General features: G+C 40.1%; 1 protein-coding gene and 1 long non-coding RNA gene across 2 annotated transcripts; one reads left to right on the plus strand and one right to left on the minus strand.

Moving 5' to 3' along the window:
* Nucleotides 1-273: 273 nt before the first annotated feature.
* Nucleotides 274-21,700, minus strand: nat8l (N-acetyltransferase 8-like). Its single transcript, XM_047385962.1, has 3 exons — nucleotides 21,244-21,700; nucleotides 19,899-20,063; nucleotides 274-8,830 (listed from the first exon to the last, which is right to left on the minus strand). The coding sequence occupies exons 1-3, from the start codon at nucleotides 21,533-21,535 to the stop codon at nucleotides 8,463-8,465; spliced, it is 825 nt and encodes a 274-aa protein (XP_047241918.1). The 5' UTR covers nucleotides 21,536-21,700; the 3' UTR covers nucleotides 274-8,462.
* Nucleotides 8,855-17,448, plus strand: LOC124880695. Its single transcript, XR_007041432.1, has 3 exons — nucleotides 8,855-9,468; nucleotides 15,456-15,542; nucleotides 15,878-17,448. It is a non-coding gene; the product is annotated as an uncharacterized LOC124880695 (long non-coding RNA).
* Nucleotides 21,701-22,814: the final 1,114 nt, after the last annotated feature.

Genomic DNA, 22,814 nt, shown 5'->3' on the forward strand with positions numbered 1-22,814 from the left:
TTATGGTACTTCAACGGATCAATGGATAAAAAACATTTTTTGACATTACGCAACATACTGACAAAGACCAACATTTGGAAAAATTGTATTTACACCTATGCTACTTACACAACTAGTATAGTTGATTTGTTCATTTTTACCAAATAATTGTGCTATTTTGTTTTTCATACTGGTATTACAGCTGAAAAGCCATCACTTAATATCAATTAAAATCAAATATGTTCCTTTGATTATTATCTTAGTTCTTTATCTGTGGAAGTAAGAAAAAAAAGCTCAATGCATTGTCTTTAATCGATACAGCATATGTACACCCATGTTTCAGTCATCGTTCAGTCAATCTTTACATCTATACAGTGTCCCAGTTGTCAGTATAAAATAAATGGTGTAAAGTCACAATAATAATAGCAGTTCTGGGGTGATAATACAGCATTCTGTCAAAGGGATGACGCAAAGGGAGCTGAAGGCTAACAGACCCCGAGAAAAAACAAGTTTCCATTGCATTCTCACTGAGGTTATGGCAGACTGATTGAACCAACTGTGCCTTCATATTGTTTAAGTGCCTTGCCTTGCTTGGCGCTTTACATGCGAGCGATAGTCGAGGTATCGCTGACTGTAGTTTTTACCCTACTTTCCTCAATCATTTGCTTCCCTGAAGGTGTTTAGTCCCTTCCCTTCTGTCTGTGTTTTCAACCTTAAAACAGTTGGGGAAAAGGTCCCCTTTTAGCACCTTCTATCTGCCTAGCCTGCTTCTATGATGGCCTCCTATAGCTGACCGGCCTGCTTTCCCACAGTGTGGCTTTGGATCTGTCCCCCTGCTGTGCTTTGTACGGCTTGGTTTCCTGGTAACAGACAACAGCCAAGACAGCCCTCCGGGGCACAGAGAGCATTTGCATCACAGCAGCTTCATGTAGCTACACGGCTCGGTACAAGGTCACAACGCTGCTGCAGCGCTCTGACACTCGTCTGCAGAGTTCAAGCAGACAGGCATGAGGAGAGAAGGCCGTGCCCTGACCACCATCAGCGTGGGACAAAGACTGCTTTAAAGGGCCAGGGCTAAAATGGCGCATACTGCTGCATCTGAAAGTGTCTGCTTAATATGGGGTTGCAGTGAGGTACTACTTGCACCCCTGTTGAGGCTCGGAAACCATTTTGTAAATATATTTTTCTATAAATTTTAAATCCTTATTCACAGTTATAAAAAGTGTAAAAATGACCAAAAGTGCTATTTACATTGAAGTATACTTTACAGCTTTACAGTTACTAACAAGGAGATTTAAAGAAATACTTATATTCTCACTTGTGGTAAACATCTGCATGGTTGACGGTTGTTCAGATGTTTTGGTGGGGTGAATTAACCGGGAGTATCAGAGCTGAGTTAAGAGGTGTATACGGCAGAGAACACTTTCAGAGCAGCTGCACCGTTTGTTGCTCCTGTCTGCTGGAACTGTTTGCTCTTTAGCATCCATCATCCCTCTCCTGTCGTTTCTATTTGGCATCTTTACAATTATTCAGAGGTACACCTGTGCACTTCAGCTTTGAGTAAAAAAAAAAAATACAAAACAAGAATAACACTTTACAATCTTCCCTTCAGGCTGATTTAATGAGTCCTCGTTACCAATAGACTGCTGGCATCTGTGCCATCGTAATGGGTGTGATGTGAATGCAGCATTTCATCTATTTTAGTAAAATCTGTGTAATATGTCATTACTTTCAGGTTTTGTCTGGTTGCACTTATTGCTTGATTAGATGGCACATGGGCAGGAATTCTTTCCAAAAACAACACAAAACAACAAAAAAATCCCACAATTTTGAAATTGTGTACGACAGAATTTTCTACATTTTGTAATGTTACAACCACAAGCTTCAATGGATCTTAAAAGGAGTTTATGTGATAGATCAACGCAAAATCGCATTAATCTGAAAAGTGTGGCGTGCATTTGTATTCTGCCCCCTTTCCTCTAATACTGGTAAATAAAGTCAATCTGTTTACACTACTCTCAGAATAAATAAAACTGTTCTGTTAAGGCCTCAGAAGGTTATTTGAGAATGAAAAGCATCATGAAGACCAAAGAACACCTTTGGTTACAACTGCACGGGTCAGAAGAAGATCAGGTTTTTTTTTTGGGGGGGGGGGGGGGGGGGGGGGGCTTTGCCAGCACACAAAACATTGTCCCCATGGTCAAACATGGTGGTGGCAGCATGATGCTGTGGGGTTGCTTTTCTTAAGGAGGAACAGGGAAGCTGGATGGAGCTAAATAGAGGACAATAATGAGGATATGAATTTTTAGAGGTTGCACACTTGAGACTTGGGTTGAACTTCACCTTTCAGCAGGATGAAGACCCTGCACAGCCAGTGAAGGTCAAAGTCTAGACTTAAATCCAATTGAGAATCTGAGGCAGGACTTAAGAATGACTGCTGACAAATGTTCTCCATTTAATCTGACATAGCTGGGTCTATTTTGCCAAAAATAAATAAATAAATAGGAAAGAAATCAGTCTGTAGATTTGCAAAGCTGGCAGAGACATACCCCCAAAAGACTTGTAGTGATAATTACAATAAAAGTAGTTTTTTTTTTTTTTTCAAGTATTGAGTCAGGGGGCTGAATATAAATAGACAACACACAGGTTTGTAAAACAAAATATATAACATTTAGAAAACAATGTATTGTTCCTTTAACTTCTCAAATATGCACTTCTTAGTGGAGATCTATCAAACAAAATACCACTGGAAAACAACAAAGATTGGGTGTGTGAAGTTACAAAACCTAGAAAAGTTCAAGGAGTCTTAATACTTTTTGTACGGCACAGTAATATCACCTTTGGCAATTTTTTTCCTCCACAAAAAGTAATAGCCTGCATAGCCCTGCATTTATCTGCTTATCATACATGCGGCTGATGATACAGGAGAGACATCATCCTTAATCTTCAAGGGAAATATTAAGATGGAAGAGAAATAGCCAAACAATCAGTACTGTACAGTAATAGCAAAACAGGACAAAGTTGTGCTACAAGTGCTTATGCGTTCTTGGACCGTGTGGCCTCAGTCCAGAGTCCAAAGTCCTCCATAGCTGCAGAGAGAGAAGGGGAGTCAGTGCTGAGCCCCACAAAGCCCCCTCTTTTGACTGCCAAGGTTGGCACATTCCTCTCATCGTCCTCTTCGTCAGGTGGAGCGTTTCTGGTGACTCACTTTTTCTGTCACAAACTCATCTGGATCTGTCCAAACCAGCAAGGCTGACAGGTAACTAATGATAAAAAAGCAGTTGAAGATACAGCTATTTACAATCACTCAAAATGCTAAATAATTATTAGGGTGGTTGAGTAAATCATTCAAAGAACCATCAGATGCTCTAAACCAACAACAACTCTTTTCATTCAGAAAGTAAAAAAAAGAAAAATGGCAATCAGCAAAGATTTAAGACAAAACATCAGCAGTTTACATTCCTGCCTGCAAGTGTCCGATCGCAATGCTGTTGCTTAAGAATGCCACACTCACAGAGTCCGTACATTTGTGCAGATTACAATATGAGCTTCTTTCCTCATTAATAAACCGAAAGAAAACAGATCACAAGTACAGATATTCCTTCCATTATCACTTTTAAACTTATTGTGGCCGCTTAAACAAACCCCAGAAAAGAAATATTCTCCCTCAGCTTCTCCAACAGAGACATCCCGCTTTAAACTTCAGCCTCATAAGGAACGCACACTCACTCAGACAAAAAAAAAACAATCAACATAAGAGTTTTTTTGGATTGTACATCAGCAGAATATTTGAAAGGATGGTGCATAACTAAATGTACAGTGTGTGTTAGCTGACACTGATGTTTAATACAATACAAGTCACTACATTCTAACATTAGATATGCAAGACCAAGTCTTCAAAAGAGGTAAGACTTCACAGGGCAAAGCATTCACGTGAAGTAGAAAACATAACATTGCTCAGACCACAAGTAAATGCATTATAGTACAGTCAGTGCACTTCGTCTTTAGGAATCAACATTTACCCTTAAACTAGTTTAAGCCATGCAGTCCACATGTTTGATTCCAGTGCATAAGGCCTTGGCAAAAGCATTTTGAATGATGTTACCTTCCTTTGCCATATGTGTTTGTCAGCATTAATGATTTCTTGCAGAATGTGTAAAAGAACCTCTAAATCTGGGTAAAATGGCAGCAGCAGAACTGACACATTTCACCGTCTTCCCGCAGGATCTGAAAGACCCTCTTCATCTGCATCAAAGTAAGATGTCTAACATGTTTCTGCGAGGAAATCTTCTGCCAGCACCACTAACTTCTCACTCTTGTGACACCAGAGTTGTAAAATGGCACAGTCCAATTATTGTGATTCTCAAACTGAGCTGTCGCTCTAACATGTTGCCTGTCGTCTTATTAGTTTGCTAAAACAGGAGTACAGTGTGAAATCAGGAGGCTATTGGTCAAAGAGTGTGAGAAAACAGTGTGTGGTTGTGTGTTTCATTTCACATGGCTTGAACAAAAAAGGGGGGTTTACTGAGAAAAAAACCCTTTCGAGAGCAAACTAAAGTCAGCTTTCTGTCCACTGTTGATATAATGCAAACAAATATTGTGGAAATGCTGTATAATTCCAAACTACCTGCAATGTAGGCATGGGCCAGTTACAGGTATCTAGGGTATACCAAGGTTTTAAAAAGTTACAATTTTAAAATAGCTAAATCTTTCCTTCATACTGTTACGAGGGTTTAAAGTCATTTTAAGGAGATCCCAGAGAAGGTTCTGGAGCAACCGTTGTTCTCTCCAGCTGTTTGGCGAATAGAGTAATGTAACAATGCCCCTCCCAAACCTGTGGCTTAGCACTGCTGGACAGTTTTATGAATCCTATCCTTTCCCCCTGGCTGACAAGTAAGAGAACTGTGTGTTTAGAAATGTTTCTGGACAGTGATAGTCTTATTAGGTAACGCTGCTTTAAAACTGCAGTTAGTAAACTACAAATAGTCTCTGTTACGCAGCCGACAGTCTGCTCTACCGGAGCAGGTAGCCTGACCAATTAACCAGCTAAAATCAGGTATAGCTTTCCATGCAATAAGCACTTAAAAACTGCTGCTTAATTTCGCAGGTGTTTTTTGTGTATTCTGTGCTTAAGTCTACAAATCATATAACTGTAATAATCGATATAAATCATTTCCGCAGCAGTCAGAATGCTGGTCGCATTTCTGATGTAAATAAAGCAATTAAATCATTGGAAACATGTAGTTTTAATTATTTTGTGTAAACACTGTGATGCAGTGAAAACATGGTATTTTTACTTAAGGTTATAACCTGAGAATCTCATACTGGCCCATGCCTAAGGTAAACAGGTAAATACTCTGAACCTGAAGTACAGTTTTTACTTTGGTCCCCTGGTGCATCAAGTTTTGTAAACACCTACAGGTTTCTGTAAATTGTGCTTTTTGCACCATGGTTCAATGCCTTCTAAAAGTTTTAAAACTGGTCTAACAGAAGAAAGATGAAGGAAACAAACTTTCTTCTCCCTCAGAAAGGGAAAGATACACTCTGAATAGTTGCTTAATTTTTCTTCAGATGTGGGATCCAGCTTCAATGTAAGTTTTGTCTCCCTTAGAAAGATTTTTAGTACTTGCTTGTGGCTGATAATAATGATTACTGATAATTTTGTACATCTAAAATAATCTAAACAAGTTTTTTCCTTTAACTGTTAGCCATGTGGTCAAAGTTCCTCCCCTTAAAGTTATATTTGCATTCAAAGACACATTTCATGCAAATTTTACAATTCATTTTTTTTAAAGAAACACATATTTATTTCATATATTTGTCCTAAGAAAAGCGTATTTTTTCTTATTTTATATATTTATATATATATATTTAATATAGTACATATGTTTTTTTTTCTCCTATGCATTTCCAGGGCAGGCGCCGGACACACAGCGGGTACAGAGGCATGCCACACTTGCATTGTTGTTTGCATTCTACGGTTGGTGAGCTGGCGGGCATAATGATGTCCAGGCAGCGCTGCTGTTGGTAAGCATTATCTATATATCTCACCAACTCTTAACCACACACACTCCCACATCTGTCATTCTCAGTGTCCGATTCCTGCGCATCGCACCCATGCACACATAACCATACATCGTGTGTGATCCGACGCCAGTCGGTCCCGTAGCTGCACAGGCAGCGTCACACTGAATTCTGATTAGGGACCGTTTATTGGACTGGTCCTACCGGTTTCAAATGAAGTGATTAAAGCTTTGCAGCAAGATTAGGGGGGGCCACATGCAGAGATAGGAAGGTTATGGGTGGTATCTTAGAGTACATAGGATTATGGGCTATTTGGTCCAGCCCAGGGTTGCAGGTTCATGAATGGAAAGGAGGGTAAAGGAAAGTGAGGTATGGTGCTGATTTGTGACAATTATGTTCATGTTTTTCCCCCCATTTTTCTGCTTATGTGCTTTTTTTTTTGTTACGTTTTGCCGTACGTTTGACATTGTATAATGGTCTGATGACACAACTTAGGCTCAGAGTCATGGATTCCTGAATCTGCAGCTGGTTGTTTGGTCGGAGTAAGCAGGAACGAGAGAAACTTCGACATTTGCTACATGAGTTTTCAGCTCTATACACAGTAAAAACACACAGAACAGAAGCGATGCTCATGCCAATACATGGGTTCCAATACTGGTTTGTAATTTGTGCTCAGTCATGTAAGTATTGCTAGTAGTCATGTTTTACCCAATTACCTGAATGTATTAAGTGTAGACTGCAGCTACTTAGTCATTGTCGTAGTTTTGACAGTATAATTTGCATATTTAAACATGGTACTTTGTTAAAGTTAGAAAATTAAAAGTTTTTTAATTAGGCTGTTAACGTATTTAAAATGTAAGACTTTAACTCGATTTAATCAGCAAACAATTTATTAGCACGCATATAAAGTAGTTTAAGTTAGCTAATAGTTGATTTTTAGCCAAAAAAATAAAATATATCACAAACACTCTAGAGGCTTGGTGTAACGTAAACCTTGCCTTGTGAATCCACATACATATGCCATGACAAGCTCCCAATAATCACACGTACACACAAGCTCTGAGCGAGAAAGCTCCACCCTCCCTTCACCATAAAGCTGAAACCCATCCATAGCTCCAGAGAGATAAAATGAGTTAATCGATTAAATAAGTTAAAAACAAATGGAGACCAAGTTTAGCAATTTGTTTGAAAGGATCACAGAGATTAATGCTTAGGAACCATTCACCGCGTTGATCAGTGTGTACAGGATGCACCAAACATTTTCTGGTGAGCATCCTGTTGTCTTTAAATCTCACTGCGGGAATCTGCTCTCACTGTGCTTCAATATGGTTTCTTGAGACAGGCCAGCTGTCAAATGACTTCGCTCTGAGTGTGTGCGTTACATTAGTCTGTACGCAATAAACACACAAAGTAGGAAGGTGTAACAAACTTGCTGGCACCCCCGGTAAAGACGTGTGAAAAACACCTTTAATGGTATGAAGTAATTGTTTTTAAAAGAAAATCACCAACAACTCCTATGAAATTAATGTGACTAAAGAACTTAGTTACAATATTGCTTATTACGTAGTTTAGTTTATCAGGCTGTTTAGAAACTTTTCATTAGTAATCAAAGACTTCCTTTTTCATGGTGTTTAAAATGAAGTGACACAGAGGCCCGTTTCTCTTAGTCAGTCTCAGAATGGGAAAGACAAGAAAACATGTCATTTAAACGAAGGCAGATGTCTGTTGTCTTGACATAGTTAATTAATAAAGATGTCTTGTTGGCCAGGCTTACAAAACTTTGTTAGTGAAGCACTATAGAGGAAGTCTCCACCGTTTATACACTGATTGTATGAAGAACCATTCATTTTAACGCTTTTGTACACATCTTTACCAGCGCTGTCAATGATTGTGAATGACACCCAAGACTTTTTTCGTTTGACTTCCCTCTCAAGGAAACCATATCTGAACCATCCCGTCCTGTCCGAACACTTCCAGTGCAGCAGATTGCGAATTACTTATTGCGCCGAATTGTGCTGCTAGTATTTATTGTAATTTATTTATTATTAACTATAATAATTGTGAGGGGGAGCGGTTGGTCTGGGGTCACATAATCTAGGGTCAAAGGTTGGACAGTGTTTGGTTTGGAGCCCATTTCAATTTCTGCTCAAAATACATTGTTTTATTTCTCCAGTGGAGAGGGAGGGATAAGAAGGCCAAAAATTAGGTTAATGAATCTGAAAAAATATATACTCAGTCAGTGTACAAAAACAATAGCCAAAAATCTGTAACAATAAAACACATTAGTGGCATCACCATGAAAAAGTGTTACTCAAACATATCTATAATGACACAAAATAAATAAAAGCTGTCAGAGGAGAGGATGCAGTTGGGGTTCAAAGGTGAAGGAGGGTGTTTGCTCTCTCTGTCCCTCTCTCCCTCCATCTCCCCCTCCTCCATCTCTCTCTCCTCATCACCTCTCACTCCTCACGGAGCTGCAGGCGGTAGCGGCTGTGGCGGATCTGGAAGAAGAGCCTCTCCAGCGGCGAGCGGCTCATCCCAGGTAGCCTGTAGTCCTCGCTCTGGCTCGTCCTGCAGAAGCCCAGCGACTCGTACAACTTGTGGGCGGCCAACTTGACGGCGGTCGTTCCAAGAACCACGGCGGCATAGTTGTTGCGCATGGCGTACTCTAGAACACGGCGGCCCAGGGCCTTTGCAATACCTTTGCCCCTGTAGCGAGAGTCCACAGACATGCGTCGCAACTCCACAGTGTTGTCGTCCTCTTGGCCCTGGGCTGCCACAATGCCCACAACACATCCATCAAGAACCGCCACCCAGAAACAGGAGCCTGGTGTAAGAAAGGAGGAAAAGTTTCATGAGATCACGTCTGCTGAATATGTACAGTTCTAGGAACTATTAACAACAGATTAAATAATTAAAAGTTTTAAAAAGTAAAAACCCATATCAGTGGAGCAATCCAGAACCAACAGCTTAGTCGGTTATCTAAACAAGACAACTGGACACAGCCGATATGAACAAACCTAGAGTTAATTGTTTTACACTGTTTCTTTTGTATGCTAGTTGTAGCTCATATTAACTAAGCAGAAAGGACAGATGCTAACCATTTACAAAATTTTAAAAATGACCACATGGCTTAAAAATGTTGAATTATTCCTTAAGGTAAGGATTAGCCAAACATCATTGTGGTGTTTCATTTTGACTCAAAGATTGGGAATTAGCTACTGAAAAACAATCAAATGCTAACCGTTTAGTATTAAACAGTTTTTCTGTAAGTTCATTTTTCCCTTGTATTGTTTTACTACCAGCTGAATCATCAACGAGTCATACCAAATGTTAGCCTATTGAAGACTGCAGCTGTGTGTCGAGTCAAAAACAAACGATAACCTAGGGAAAAACTCAGCTTGGGACAAAATATCAGTCCCTGAAACTGACACTGCTGCCTCCAAAGCATCGTTGGTGAGTGAGGTAAGTGTGATACAATAACATTAATGTCGAGTATTTAATAATAAATAAATGTAATCTATTTGACTGAACTTCTAAAAATGATTCGAGAGCATGCATGTGATTTTCATTTTATTTACTTAATTTAGTATTTTAAATGAGTCAGATCCCTATTGTGGATCAGAAGTTCCAGTTACCAGCTAATAACTAGCATATTGCCAATCAGCTACGCTGTAAAACGTTCGACCATATTTCACATAAATACTAAATCTTAAAATTTTTTACTGTGGACTGTTTTCGGTAACAGATAAACCTAAACAATTACACCGTCTGATACGAAAGATGTTTGTTTTAACAGAAAATCCCAAAAAATTTACACATTTAGTGAAATATAGGCAATTATGCTATGAGACTAACGATATGACAAACTTAAGGGTTCAGAGCAATGGCTGGATTTACAGCAGCTGATGGATGAGGGAGGAAGAACATCCTACTGTAAATTTTAACAGCATTGGGTTGAATCTGTTTAAAACACCAAGAGATAGAAAACCAGAGTGAGCTATACAGGGACTTGATTAATGACCAGGCCCTGGTGTCTAATGACATTAGCTATTCATTAAGACTCCACTGATTAAACGCTCTGGGATTACAGATGGTCAATATGGACTCGGGGGGGCTTAGTGGAAAGCAAAGAAACAGATACTGACTTGATAGTAAAGAAATTGTGTGACGTTTTTCAATTTTATTGATTTTTAATCAAATCATATTTGTCAAATTAAAAACTATACAGATAAATACAAATATACACTTTCAGATCAGCTCGCAGCGTGATGGAGACTTGTTATATCTCTGAATTAAACACAGTCAAAAAGCCTTCTAACACACAGAGATAGAGATATAAGGTTAGAGCAACCTGTCAGCAGATTATGCAGCTCCACCATGAGATCCACTATGGTAAAATGTTTAGTTTGATAATAATGAGTTAATTTCTCTTTTTAAAGATGATACAGATTACATGGACATAGAGTATGAACTTGCAGTAAGAGGTTTAACATCTTTGTTATATTCTCTGGCTTCTTTGTTGTAAAAGAAAATGGAGCTTCTGCTAATGTCTGTTAGGTAACTATGATAAAATACCCTTTTGATTAACATTGTGCACTGACTGCAGTTTTACAGTTTTAAACCAAAATACCATCTGTTTACCACAGACAAAGTAAATCAGACGATTCTATGACAGGCTGAGTCTGACCTCTGGACCTGCTGTCCGTACACTCCAAGTTCTGATTCTCTCTCTCTTCCTCCTTTTACACAACACCTCTCCTGTCATTTGTTTCCAGCTGAACATCTCGCTGTGTCACAAACAGAAACAGCTGATATTGACATCAGCTTCTGCTGGAGTCCCAGGTGTTCACAGGGGATTTCGATGCCTCTGCAGGCCTCTGTTGAGCTGATCTGGACACCTCTGTTACAGGATAAAACCTCTGTGATGTGTGGGGCGCAGCAGCAGCAGGCGATCCCATGTTTCCTCCTGCCCTCCCAAGTGTGCAAACAGTGGCTAACTAATCTGTCTGCATTGCTGAAGCTTGCATTTCTACATAGGACTAAAATATCCTCAGCTCACAGTTTAAATAAAAACACCTTTAAGGGAGGTCATATTTTGATATAAAAGATGAGAAAAATATACATTAGAAGTCACTAATCATAAAATTTACCTTAGTGAAAAAGCAGTAAACCTTAATCAATATGTGGTCATTTACAGGGTTCCTATGTAGTCTGGAATAGATGGAACCCAGGTCAGAATCAATCAATCAATCAATCAATCAATCATTCATTCATTAATTCATTCCTTCCTTCCTAGTTACTGATTTGCCTTTTTATCTCTGTGCGTGCTTCTTTTTGTCGCTTAATACTTGACATCCAACTTCTCGTCTTTATGTTTTATTCCTTGTGTCCTTTCCTTTCTCTCCTTTCTGTCTTTCTTTAAAAATTTGGATGTAGTCCTATTTCATTACTCCATTGATTTTATGCAATGCACAGGTATCACTTGCAACGTAACAATAAGCTTCTGTAATGGGCGAGCTAAACCCGGTTGTAAATTGAAGTCTAAACGCCGGGTCCATACCTGGACACCAGCTCATTTAGGTGAACTTCTGCCAAGAGGAGGGGTCAAATATCCAACCAGGATGATGGCAAACCAGCATTTGGTTGAGCTGCCAGTTGTTAAGACACATTTAACTAATTATTAGTGAGAGTATGTATATATTTTAGCTTCTGTGAATTAGAGAAATGCACAGTATACACTACTCAAAAAAATAAATGGAACACTCAAATAACACATCCTAGATCTGAATGAATGAAATATTCTCATTGAATACTTTTTTCTGTACAAAGTTGAATGTGCTGACAACAAAATCAAACAAAAATCATCAATGGAAATCAAATTTATTAACCAATGGATGCCTGGATTTGGAGTCACACACAAAATTAAAGAGGAAAAACACACTACAGCTGATCCAACTTTGATGTAATGTCCTTAAAACAAGTCAAAATGAGGCTCAGTATTGTGTATGACCTCCCTACAACGCCTGGGCATGCTCCTGGTGAGACGGTGGATAGTCTCCTGAGGGATCTCCTCCCAGACCTGGACTAAAGCATCTGCCAACTCCTGGACAGTCTGTGGTGCAACGTGACGTTGGTGGATGGAGCGAGACATGATGTCCCAGATGTGCCGGATTCAGGTCTGGGGAACGGGCGAGCCAGTCCATAGCTTCAATGTCTTCATCTTGCAGGAACTGCTGACACACTCCAGCCAACATGAGGTCTAGCATTGTCCTGCATTAGGAGGAACCCAGGGCCAACCGCACCAGCATATGGTCTCACAAGGGGTCTGAGGATCTCATCTCGGTACCTAATGGCAGTCAGGCTACCTCTGGCGAGCACATGGAGGCTGTGAGGCCCTCCAAAGAAATGCCACCCCACACCATTACTGACCCACTGCCAAACCGGTCATGTTGAAGGATGTTGCAGGCAGCAGATCGCTCTCCACAGTGTCTCCAGACTCTGTCACGTCTGTCACATGTGCTCAGTGTGAACCTGCTTTCATCTGTGAAGAGCACAGGGCGCCAGTGGTGAATTTGCCAAACCTGGTGTTCTCTGGCAAATGCCAAGCGTCCTGCACGGTGTTGGGCTGTGAGCACAACCCCCATTTGTGGACGTCGGGCCTTCATACCATCCTCATGGAGTCGGTTTCTAATTGTTTGTGCAGACACATGCACATTTGTGGCCTGCTGGAGGTCATTTTGCAGGGCTCTGGCAGTGCTCCTCCTGTTCATCCTTGCACAAAGGTGGAGGTAGCGGTCCTGCTGCTGGGTTGTTGTCCTCCTACGGCCTCCTCCACATCTCCTGGTGTACTGGCCTGTCTCCTGGTAGCGCCTCCAGGTTCTGGACACTACGCTGACAGACACAGCAAACCTTCTTGCCACAGTTCGCATTGATGTGCCATCCTGGATGAGCTGCACTACCTGAACCACTTGTGTGGGTTGTAGAGTCCGTCTCATGCTACCACGAGTGTGAAAGCACCACCAACATTCAAAAGTGACCAAAACATCAGCCAGAAAGCATCGGTACTGATAAGTGGTCTGTGGTCCCCACCTGCAGAACCACTCCTTTATTGAGTGTCTTGCTAATCACCAAAGATTTCCCCCTGTTGTCTATTCCATTTGAACAACATCATGTGAAATTGATTGTCAATCACTGTTGCTTCCTAAGTGGACAGTTTGATTTAACAGAAGTTTGATTTACTTGGAGTTATGTTGTGTTGTTTAAGTGTTCCCTTTATTTTTTTCAGCAGTGTATTTACAGTGGGCACCTAATCCTTGTTTTTCTAATGTTTGAGGTTATGTTTTAGAATTATTCTATTCAGAACAAAGAACAGTTTAAAAAAATGAAAACATATTCATGCAGTTGATGTCCTATGAATAATCATGGTTGCCCTTTAAACACTTGTATCCTAAAATGAAAGGTCCTCATAAGCAGAAGTCAAAGCTGAATTGTCAACTCTGTGCTCCTTTGTGTTTGGGGGTCGGGTTACGCCTTCATAAAGTCCTCCTGACCATCTGTCTGAACTGAGCCTGTGCCAGGAGGGAGGACAGCAAGCAACGCTTTGCCTCGCTGCTCATAGGATGGTGCACATACATTACTTAACCCCATGTCTCAGATAGATAACTCCCATCACATGTCAGAAAGAGCTACACTGAAAGAACAGAAAACTACAGGTCCTTCTCAAAATATTAGCATATTGTGATAAAGTTCATTATTTTCTATAATGTAATGATGAAAATTTAACATTCATATATTTTAGATTCATTGCACACTAACTGAAATATTTCAGGTCTTTTATTGTCTTAATACGGATGATTGTGGCATACAGTTCATGAAAACCCAAAATTCCTATCTCACAAAATTAGCATATTTCATCCGACCAATAAAAGAAGTGTTTTAATACAAAAAACGTCAACCTTCAAATAATCATGTACAGTTATGCACTCAATACTTGGTCAGGAATCCTTTTGCAGAAATGACTGCTTCAATGCGGCGTGGCATTGACCTGGGGAATGCGGCACCTGTAGCCCATTTCCTGCACAAGCCTGTGCACGGTGGCTCTGGATGTTTCTACTCCAGACTCAGTCCACTGCTTCCGCAGGTCCCCCAAGGTCTGGAATCGGCCCTTCTCCACAATCTTCCTCAGGGTCCGGTCACCTCTTCTCGTTGTGCAGCGTTTTCTGCCACACTTTTTCCTTCCCACAGACTTCCCACTGAGGTGCCTTGATACAGCACTCTGGGAACAGCCTATTCGTTCAGAAATTTCTTTCTGTGTCTTATCCTCTTGCTTGAGGGTGTCAATAGTGGCCTTCTGGACAGCAGTCAGGTCGGCAGTCTTACCCATGATTGGGGTTTTGAGTGATGAACAAGGCTGGGAGTTTTAAAGGCCTCAGGAATCTTTTGCAGGTGTTTAGAGTTAACTCGTTGATTCAGATGATTAGGTTCATAGCTCGTTTAGAGACCCTTTTAATGATATGCTAATTTTGTGAGATAGGAATTTTGGGTTTTCATGAGCTGTATGCCAAAATCATCCGTATTAAGACAATAAAAGACCTGAAATATTTCAGTTAGTGTGCAATGAATCTAAAATATATGAATGTTAAATTTTCATCATTACATTATAGAAAATAATTAACTTTATCACAATATGCTAATATTTTGAGAAGGACCTGTAGTTGAAATTTTACATCTCACCCTTCTCCTTTTCTCCTATACATCTTTTTTTAAAGTGAGTTAAAGAGGCTTTTGACCACAGTGCTCAGGGGATTTCACACCTTCTTTTAAACTGCTGAAATTAGCTGGGAACGTGCAGAGAGAACAACACTGTTCTTGGAAGGCTGCTCACAAATTTCAATGACCGAACCGATCCAGAGTAAAAGATCTGATTGTGTTTCTTTTTCATTTCTCAAAGAAAATGTAAGAAATACACAGTTCGACATTGTTAGGCTGCTTATATGTATTTTTCTAAATCAATGAACACCCAGATTGGCTCTTACCACCAGAAACACCTCCACATATGGACAGTTAACTAAAACTATTAGGTTGTATTTGCTTTAGATGAGCTTGCTGAATTTATGAATCAACTTTTCAGTCATTTGAAAAACTATTCATAGAGATCATAATGATTTTTTGATGCGTCACAGTTTGTAATTTGTTATGCAAACACTATTTCAATGACATTCTGTTATTCTGATAAAAAAAAAAAAAACATGAGTTTGCAGAGGAAAACATGTAGAGATGGTTTATGCATAGCTCTAAGCACTTATTTTTCCACCAGGAAACTTATTTTTTTTTTTATCCTTAAACTCCAGTTTGGTGCCTTCCACCTTATTGTAATACTTTAAAATACAATACTGAAGCAATTTTATGGTTTGGTCACAAAAATTAAACTACAAATTTTACTGTCACAGGCCCTCTCTCTTCAAGAGTCCTCAAATTGCAACACATCAGAACATGGCCCGGTTTCCAGTGTCACAGTCTGCCAAGGTTCTAGACGGGTACGGTTTCAAAACTGCTAAAATATTCTATCATATTGTTTCTTGTTGAGTAACCTGACACTGAAATTTCCAGCTGTCAACATGATCAGCTACTGGAGAAGTATGTTAGGAGGGATTAAGATGGTCAATTTACTTACTCATAATGATTTTGAGGCATTTATGGTTGGAGAAAATATTTAAATATCAATCAACATGAACAAGGATATTACCATTTATATATATTTTTTTTTTTACTTAAGCTCTAAATGTTTTGTCAAAGGTTGCTTGTAATGTTTGGGTTAGACATGTCTGAATTTATTTTTACATCCATTTACCTTCTCTGTTTCCTTCTCTAGTGTGGCAGAACATAAAAAGAAAGCAGCACAGTTTGTGAAACCACCACCAAGACTGTCTGCAGGCATGTGAAGGGACATCTTTTTATGAAGCTTTAAGGTCCCTGTTGTTGCAGCTCAGCAGCTGCAGGAGCTCTACACAGCACTGCTATAGTTTGTGTCTACATCGAATGAATGAGCTTACTCACTCAGAAAAAAGACATGGAAGAGGAGAGGAGAGGAAAGAAATTATTCATGTCTCAGATAAAAACGACTAGAGCTGGAGGGGCTTCTGTGTTGACAGTAATAGTGATGATCCTGAAAGGACCCGCTAATGCTGCTAGGACATCCAAGCACAAAGAGTGGAGGAAAGAATAATGAATAATCTGCCATTACTACAGAGGGGGGAGGGGGCTTCAACAGATGAAATATATGAAGCAGCGAGTAAAGGAGACAAAAAGAGGGAGAGCAACAGAGATCCTTTGTAATCCACCCCGCATTAAAAAAATCTGATTACTGCAATGAAATTGTATCAGTGTGGGAGGGTCAAACACTCACTGATACTCTGGCTGGATGCCTGGATAAAATCCCTCCAAATTACACACACACACATAGAGAAGGGCACGTTGGGGATTGGCTTTGATAGCTAACAGGATTATTCTTGTTTCCTTCAGATGAAACCTACAGGGCTAATTCGGTTGATAAGCAATTTGTCTAGACTCAGCCTGACTTTGTTGGAGTTCATTTCCACGAAAAGACAAACGTGTGAGTGCGCTCAGGATGGTTTTTACATCCGTCTATTGTCATTGTTGCAGGAAGTAATAGTTTATGTTGCGGCGGTTCTTTAGTATCAAGCTACAACAATAAAAAAGTGAAATTAATATCTTGATTCAATAATTTCATGATTTTTGTTATTTCCTGATCTTTATTTATTTTTTTTATTAAAAAAAGATCTAGCGACGCTCTCAAAAGCATCTGTTTTTATAACGACCATATGCAGCCTCCTTGATGCACGCTCTAGGAAACGCCCTGTGCTTTAGGTCAAAGTGCATGCAGAAGGAATGGAGCTCAAGTATCAGCAGTTTTATTCTCCTCAACTGTTAAATGAGAGGGGACTGTCAAACACTGTTCATACAAATAAATAATTTATTTGGTGAGAAGTGAAGATTTAAAACAGAAGTCATTTGTATCACACTGGCTGTTAAGCCTGAGCTGCTTTGCAGAGAAGATTGATGCCTTGATGTGTGACATTTTGCAGAAATTCTCTCTTGCTCCTTTGAAATGCCCATTAGGAGCACTCACTTTGTGCACTTTCCATTCGGTTTTATAGCCTTGCTGCCCATCGGCATGCCTGTGCAAGTTGGTTGATCTGTTAGGAGGCTCCGATTTTGACACGCGGTACGCTTAACCGTGTCCAGGCCATTCTTACATGTCTACACATTCATCCCCATGTTCAAAAAGTTGCAAAAAAGACCTGTTGTATTTAAGATAAAAGTAATATTACTTTACTACCAACAGCATGATAAATTATGGTGATGGCACGGTCAAGTTTGATGTATTCACAAACTGTTATAGCATGTTGTATTCATAAAGAATAAAACACAACTGTAAACTTGAACTTTGTTTTTGTAATTTCTTGAAGCTGTAACATTTTATTTTGTATTCTTCTAGAGAAAATATTCAATACCTCTTTTGGATTTTACTTATGCACAACTATTGCCTAATATGCACACATTTCCGTCTTTACATACACATTGTTTTTGACTGCGATCTTACCCCATAGCTGGGGACAGGCTCATGGAGATAAGCAACTATATTATAATGTGTCAAGTTCTATGCTTAAAACGTCTGAGCTGTAGCGATTCTTGTATGACTGGCGTCCTGGAAGAGCTCTTCCTTCTACTCCCAGATTTTAGACCTCTCTCACGCCTTAGTTGTCTTTGCTCCTTATGTGGATCAGCTGTTAAGACTTACATATGTGTGCTTATTGTCTTTAAACGGAGAACTTAGAACTGAGAACAGTTACTAACCTAACTGAAGCTATAACTGCCACATGTTGCCATTGGACATCATTACTGATTAGCCACTTTTGCAGATACAGAAAGAGTGGATCCTAAAGTTCTAAATATGTGCATATTACCTGAGAACACACCTCACCAAGACCCAAATATATTAAACTCAGGCTGCATAGAAACTTAAAAAAAAATCACTTTGTCTTTAATGACACATTTTCATGCTTTAACCCAAGCTGTGCACACTTAGCATGAAGCAACTTACAGTGCCTCACAAATGTTTCTAACTTTTTCACATTACAACCACAAATGTCATTGTATTTTATTGGGGTTAATGTGACAGAGCAACGCAAAGAAGCACATAATTGTAAAGTGGAAGAAAAATACATGGTCTTCTCTGCTACAGAGTCTGAATTGGATTTAAGCCTGGACTTTGACTGGGCCATTCTAACAAATGGACCATTCCATCAAAGCTCTGGTTGCATGTGTAGTTGAACTTTCACCCTTGTCTCAAGTCTTCTGAAGCCTCTATCAGGTGTTCCTACAGTATTTATCCTCCTGTATTTATTTTCATCCATCTTTCCATCAACTCTGACCAACTTCCCTGCCACTGCTGCCACACCAGCTGCATGCTTGATGGCATGGATGGTGTGTTATCATGGTGATGCACAGTGATAGTTATTTGTTACATATAATGTCTTGCATGTAGGCAATAAAGTTTGGTTTTGCACAGTTTGGAGAAGCTTCTTTCAAGTGTTAGTTGTGTCCATCACATGGCTTGTGGCAAAATTCAAACTTTAATTGTTGCTCTGCTTGCTGCCAGCTTAGGCAGATGATTATTTCCATGTTCAGACGATGGATTATACAGAGCTCAATGAGAGGTTCAAAGCTTGATATATTGTTTTAAAACCTAATCCTGATTTGAGCTTTTCAACAACTTTTTTCCCCGAATGGTTTGTTGGTCTTCATGTTGCTGTTTGTTCACTAATGTCCTCTAACAAACATCTGAAAGCTTCGCAAAACAGTTGGGTTCATACTGAAATTTAAGTACACAAAAACTGATTGCAAGTATGGGTATAAAAAGGCTGAATATTGTTTTAAATTTTTGCATCATTTTCCTTCACAATTGTGCTCTAATTTGTGTTGGTCTAACTTATAGAATAAAACACAAGACCGGTATGAATATTTTTGTTTCGTACATGCCGTCGCGAATGATTGTGCCTCTCTGTCAGAACTGCTCACTGTGAACCCACTGTTCATCCCTTTGGGTCCACTCAGTTTGCACGGCTGTAATCATTAGCATTGTCCAGGAGCAGCGGTGCCTGACCCCCTCTGAACCATCGCAGCTCTGCAGCAATAATGGGAATGCTAAACTACAACTGTGTGCTGTGGATTATCAGGCCACTGGGCACATTGTCAGAGAGCAATACACAAGGGGAAGGCAATTGACTGGCTTAAATAACACCTGTTTTTGTGTTGGCCATGTGCACCAAAGACAAAGCAGGGGAATGTGGGAATTTCCGTCACATATTTGTAGATAGCCAGAGCAGATTAAATAGTTTGGTTGACTTTTCTAATTAGAAACCCTAGTGGAGGAAATGAGCCTCGACGACACCAAGCTCACTGCAGAAAGAGTATCAGCAGTCTCTTCCATGAGATCAATAGGCCTGCGATGCCCTCTACCCCCACTCCAGAGGCCAAGAGCAGCCAGGACAGGAAGCCAGTGGGGGGAAGGAGTAAGAAATGCATAGGGAGGAGGGGTGGGAACAACAAGGAAGGAAAGCAGTAGGATGACCTGCATATTTAGCTATTTTTCTCTGACTGATGACTGAACCGTGTTCTAGTCGTGTATCTGTCAATCACTTTGGCTTCATCCTTTCTGCTAATTTGAAGTTACGGTGTAAAGCAAGCCGAGGCAAATATCAGACCTTATCTTTACCAGTCGTTCTGATTTATTTGGTAACGTTGTGGAGCTGCCTGCTGACAAATTACACATTCCCAATGGACATTATTGAGTAAGAACAATTCCTTACCTGTGGGTTTCATGTAATAAGCCTCTATGTCAGCCATGTCCGTGTGCAGAGCGCATTCCAAATAACTCTGGATAACTTTCCTGCTGTAGTAGTAGCGCGCACCCATGAGAATGAGTGGCGCACAGCAGGTCAGCGTGACAGATTTGGTCATGTAAAAGCACATTACTATGGAGAAATGGAAGAAAAGTAAACGAAACCTGTCAGAAGAGAGAACCACAAGTTTGATTTTTGGCAGAATTTGAATCCAACAACAGACACAGAAGAGCAAGGGTGCAGACAATATGACATCAGGGAGCATCACAGCCTGACATGATAAAAATATAAACAGTATGTTGATCATAAACAGAGCTAGACATCCAGCAGACTGAAGGATCCAGGGTTCCTACACACTCTGGGTCTGGATAAGTATAAGATAGGGAAAATGTTTGGTATTTCCAGGCTTTGTTCCCTGCCCCATTGTCTACATATTATCTCCATCTATCCATCCATCCACTCATCAATTTTGTGTCCATCCATGTTTTGGACATCTATCCATAACACAAAGTTTGTCCCTCTTTCATCAATCCAGTCTGTGTTTTGCACCTATTTTCCCAGAGGCGCATGAGTTCAGCTGCATTATTTTTTTAACTCTTTCTGTGCCAGCGCCTTCTGGTAGGGTAACACTTGAATTAAATCATTTTTACGTGATTGGCAATTAGACAGATGCAACGCTAGGAGGCGCCAATGGAAGAGAAACAATTGTGTGAAATGGCGCGCATCGCATGTTGATAATCATGCAAGTATTTACTCCGCAGAGTGTAACATTTTTATTGTATAAAATAAACAGGACTTTTACACTAATATTTAACCGCTTTGACAGGGTTTAGAGGTAGAAATATTTCAGGTCTATCTGGTACAGTCATCTAGTCATGGTGAGGTTTTAATTTGAGAAAAAGGTCAGTAGCGCACTGGTGTGATTTATTTCCCTTTCTTTTTCTGTCCTCTCTTTTGTTTTAATAGTCTTAGCAGTGGGCGCACAATGTGGCTCGATCTTCAAACCGATTCCCTCATCCACTGAAGTCACACCAGCATGTGATCACAGCATCAGCACCACCAGCCTCTCTACACATGCTCCATGCGCCGGGCATGCCTTTTGTTGCCTGCATGGTGGAGCAGGTCGCCGGTGTTCTGGTTGGCAAAGTTTAAAGCTGCAACAGATTTCTGCATAAATGCACAGTCTGTGTGTATACCCGGGGCGGGAACATGATGTTTCTATTCACGACTCATGGTTACAAAAAGAATTAAATCAGATTGCAGTTTCCATATTTTTACAGTGGGTTTGGTGGAGGCTCTTTTGACCGCTCACCTGTCAGAAAGGCGTATATAAACTGGGTCCTGGGCTGCTGCCAGATCCCCCTGAACGCCGTGTTGGGGATCCGCTCCATGATCCCCTCGTGGAAGATGCGCAGCACCTCGTCCTGGTCCCCGCGCTCGAACTCGCGGATAAACACCGCGTCCCTCCGCACATCCTTGGGCTCGGCGCCGGGGGCCGCCGGGGAGCCCCACATCATCGACTCTTTTTTGGTCCCAGGTATAGCGTCGTGCTCATCCGCAACGATTTTAGTCTCGCAAACCATTTTTGGAGACGAACAATGCATGCAACTGGCCTGCAGAAAGACGGTTCCGCTACAGTTCTGGAGTGTGGTGGATGAGGATGGTTGATGCGTAAAAAGATTCTCCTAAAAAACCGTGAGCGGATGATGGAAAGGGGGGGGATAAGACGGAGGAGGGGGGATGTTCTGCTGCAACCCTGAGCGATGCTGAAGACCAAGACTTTCCGGCGCGATCCGGGCCGGTTTTATAAGCGAGCAGGGGCGGGTGTAGACGCGGGTTCAGGGGTTGGGGAGGTCCTCCCGCCCGATCAGATTGGATGCTGGCGGCCGAGGGAGGGGGGCGGTGATGAGGGACTAGAGTCTGAGCAAGCTGATGTGTGCTGGAAGGATGTATTTTGAGAAAGCGGGCTCATGAGGAGGGGTGAGATGGCGAGAGACGCCATAGAGGGTGTTTTCCTCAGGGGCGACGCCAAGGGGGGTCGATTGGGGGGTGTCATCAGTCTAAATGAATATTTAAAATACATACATTATATACACAAATACATGTCTGTAAGTAATTATTTCAAAAAATTACAAAAAACATAATTACTTGCATTTTAAAAATATTTAATAAAAGGTTACTTATGGGTTAAAAAAGCATACATGAAAAAATTGTTTAAATGTATTTATTATATTTTTTTGATATATGATTTAATTATTCCATGGTCTTGTGTTGAAACAAATTTAATTTTGTCTTTTAGCCGTACATCTATAAATCTGTCAAAGCCCGCACAGTTAACACTGCCATTGGTCCGGAACCGCCGGTCAAATGTCACTATGATGAGAAATCATTTATCAGGGGACAAACAAATTCAAAAAGAAAATAATTTGTCAAAGAAATATTTATGGAATTGTTTAAACAAAACTATGCTAAATATGTAGAAAAAATAATACATATTTTCATAAATGTGTCAATAATTTGTTAAATATACAAATAATTAAATGTGCAAATCCTTAATTTGCACATTTATTTTTGGTTGAAGTCATATCATAACTTAACATCATAAATAACTTATATATTTATATATAACTATATATCTAACTAAATATATTTATATACGTTATGTTTAAATTAAAATTAACATACATAAAAAAAATCAATAAATACATTTATATAAATGTTTCAATAATTTATAAATTAGCTAAATAATTAACTATGTAAATCCTTAATTAAAAGATCATGAAGTTATTTTATGTCAGCTGTGCTCATCAGTTCGCAGGTATAACACTACTATAGACAAGGTTATTGGTCTATAGTTAAAGTGTTGTGCAGGTTCTTGACAGA

The sequence above is a fragment of the Girardinichthys multiradiatus genome, chromosome 14 (assembly GCF_021462225.1).
Source record: "Girardinichthys multiradiatus isolate DD_20200921_A chromosome 14, DD_fGirMul_XY1, whole genome shotgun sequence".
Taxonomy (NCBI): domain Eukaryota; kingdom Metazoa; phylum Chordata; class Actinopteri; order Cyprinodontiformes; family Goodeidae; genus Girardinichthys; species Girardinichthys multiradiatus.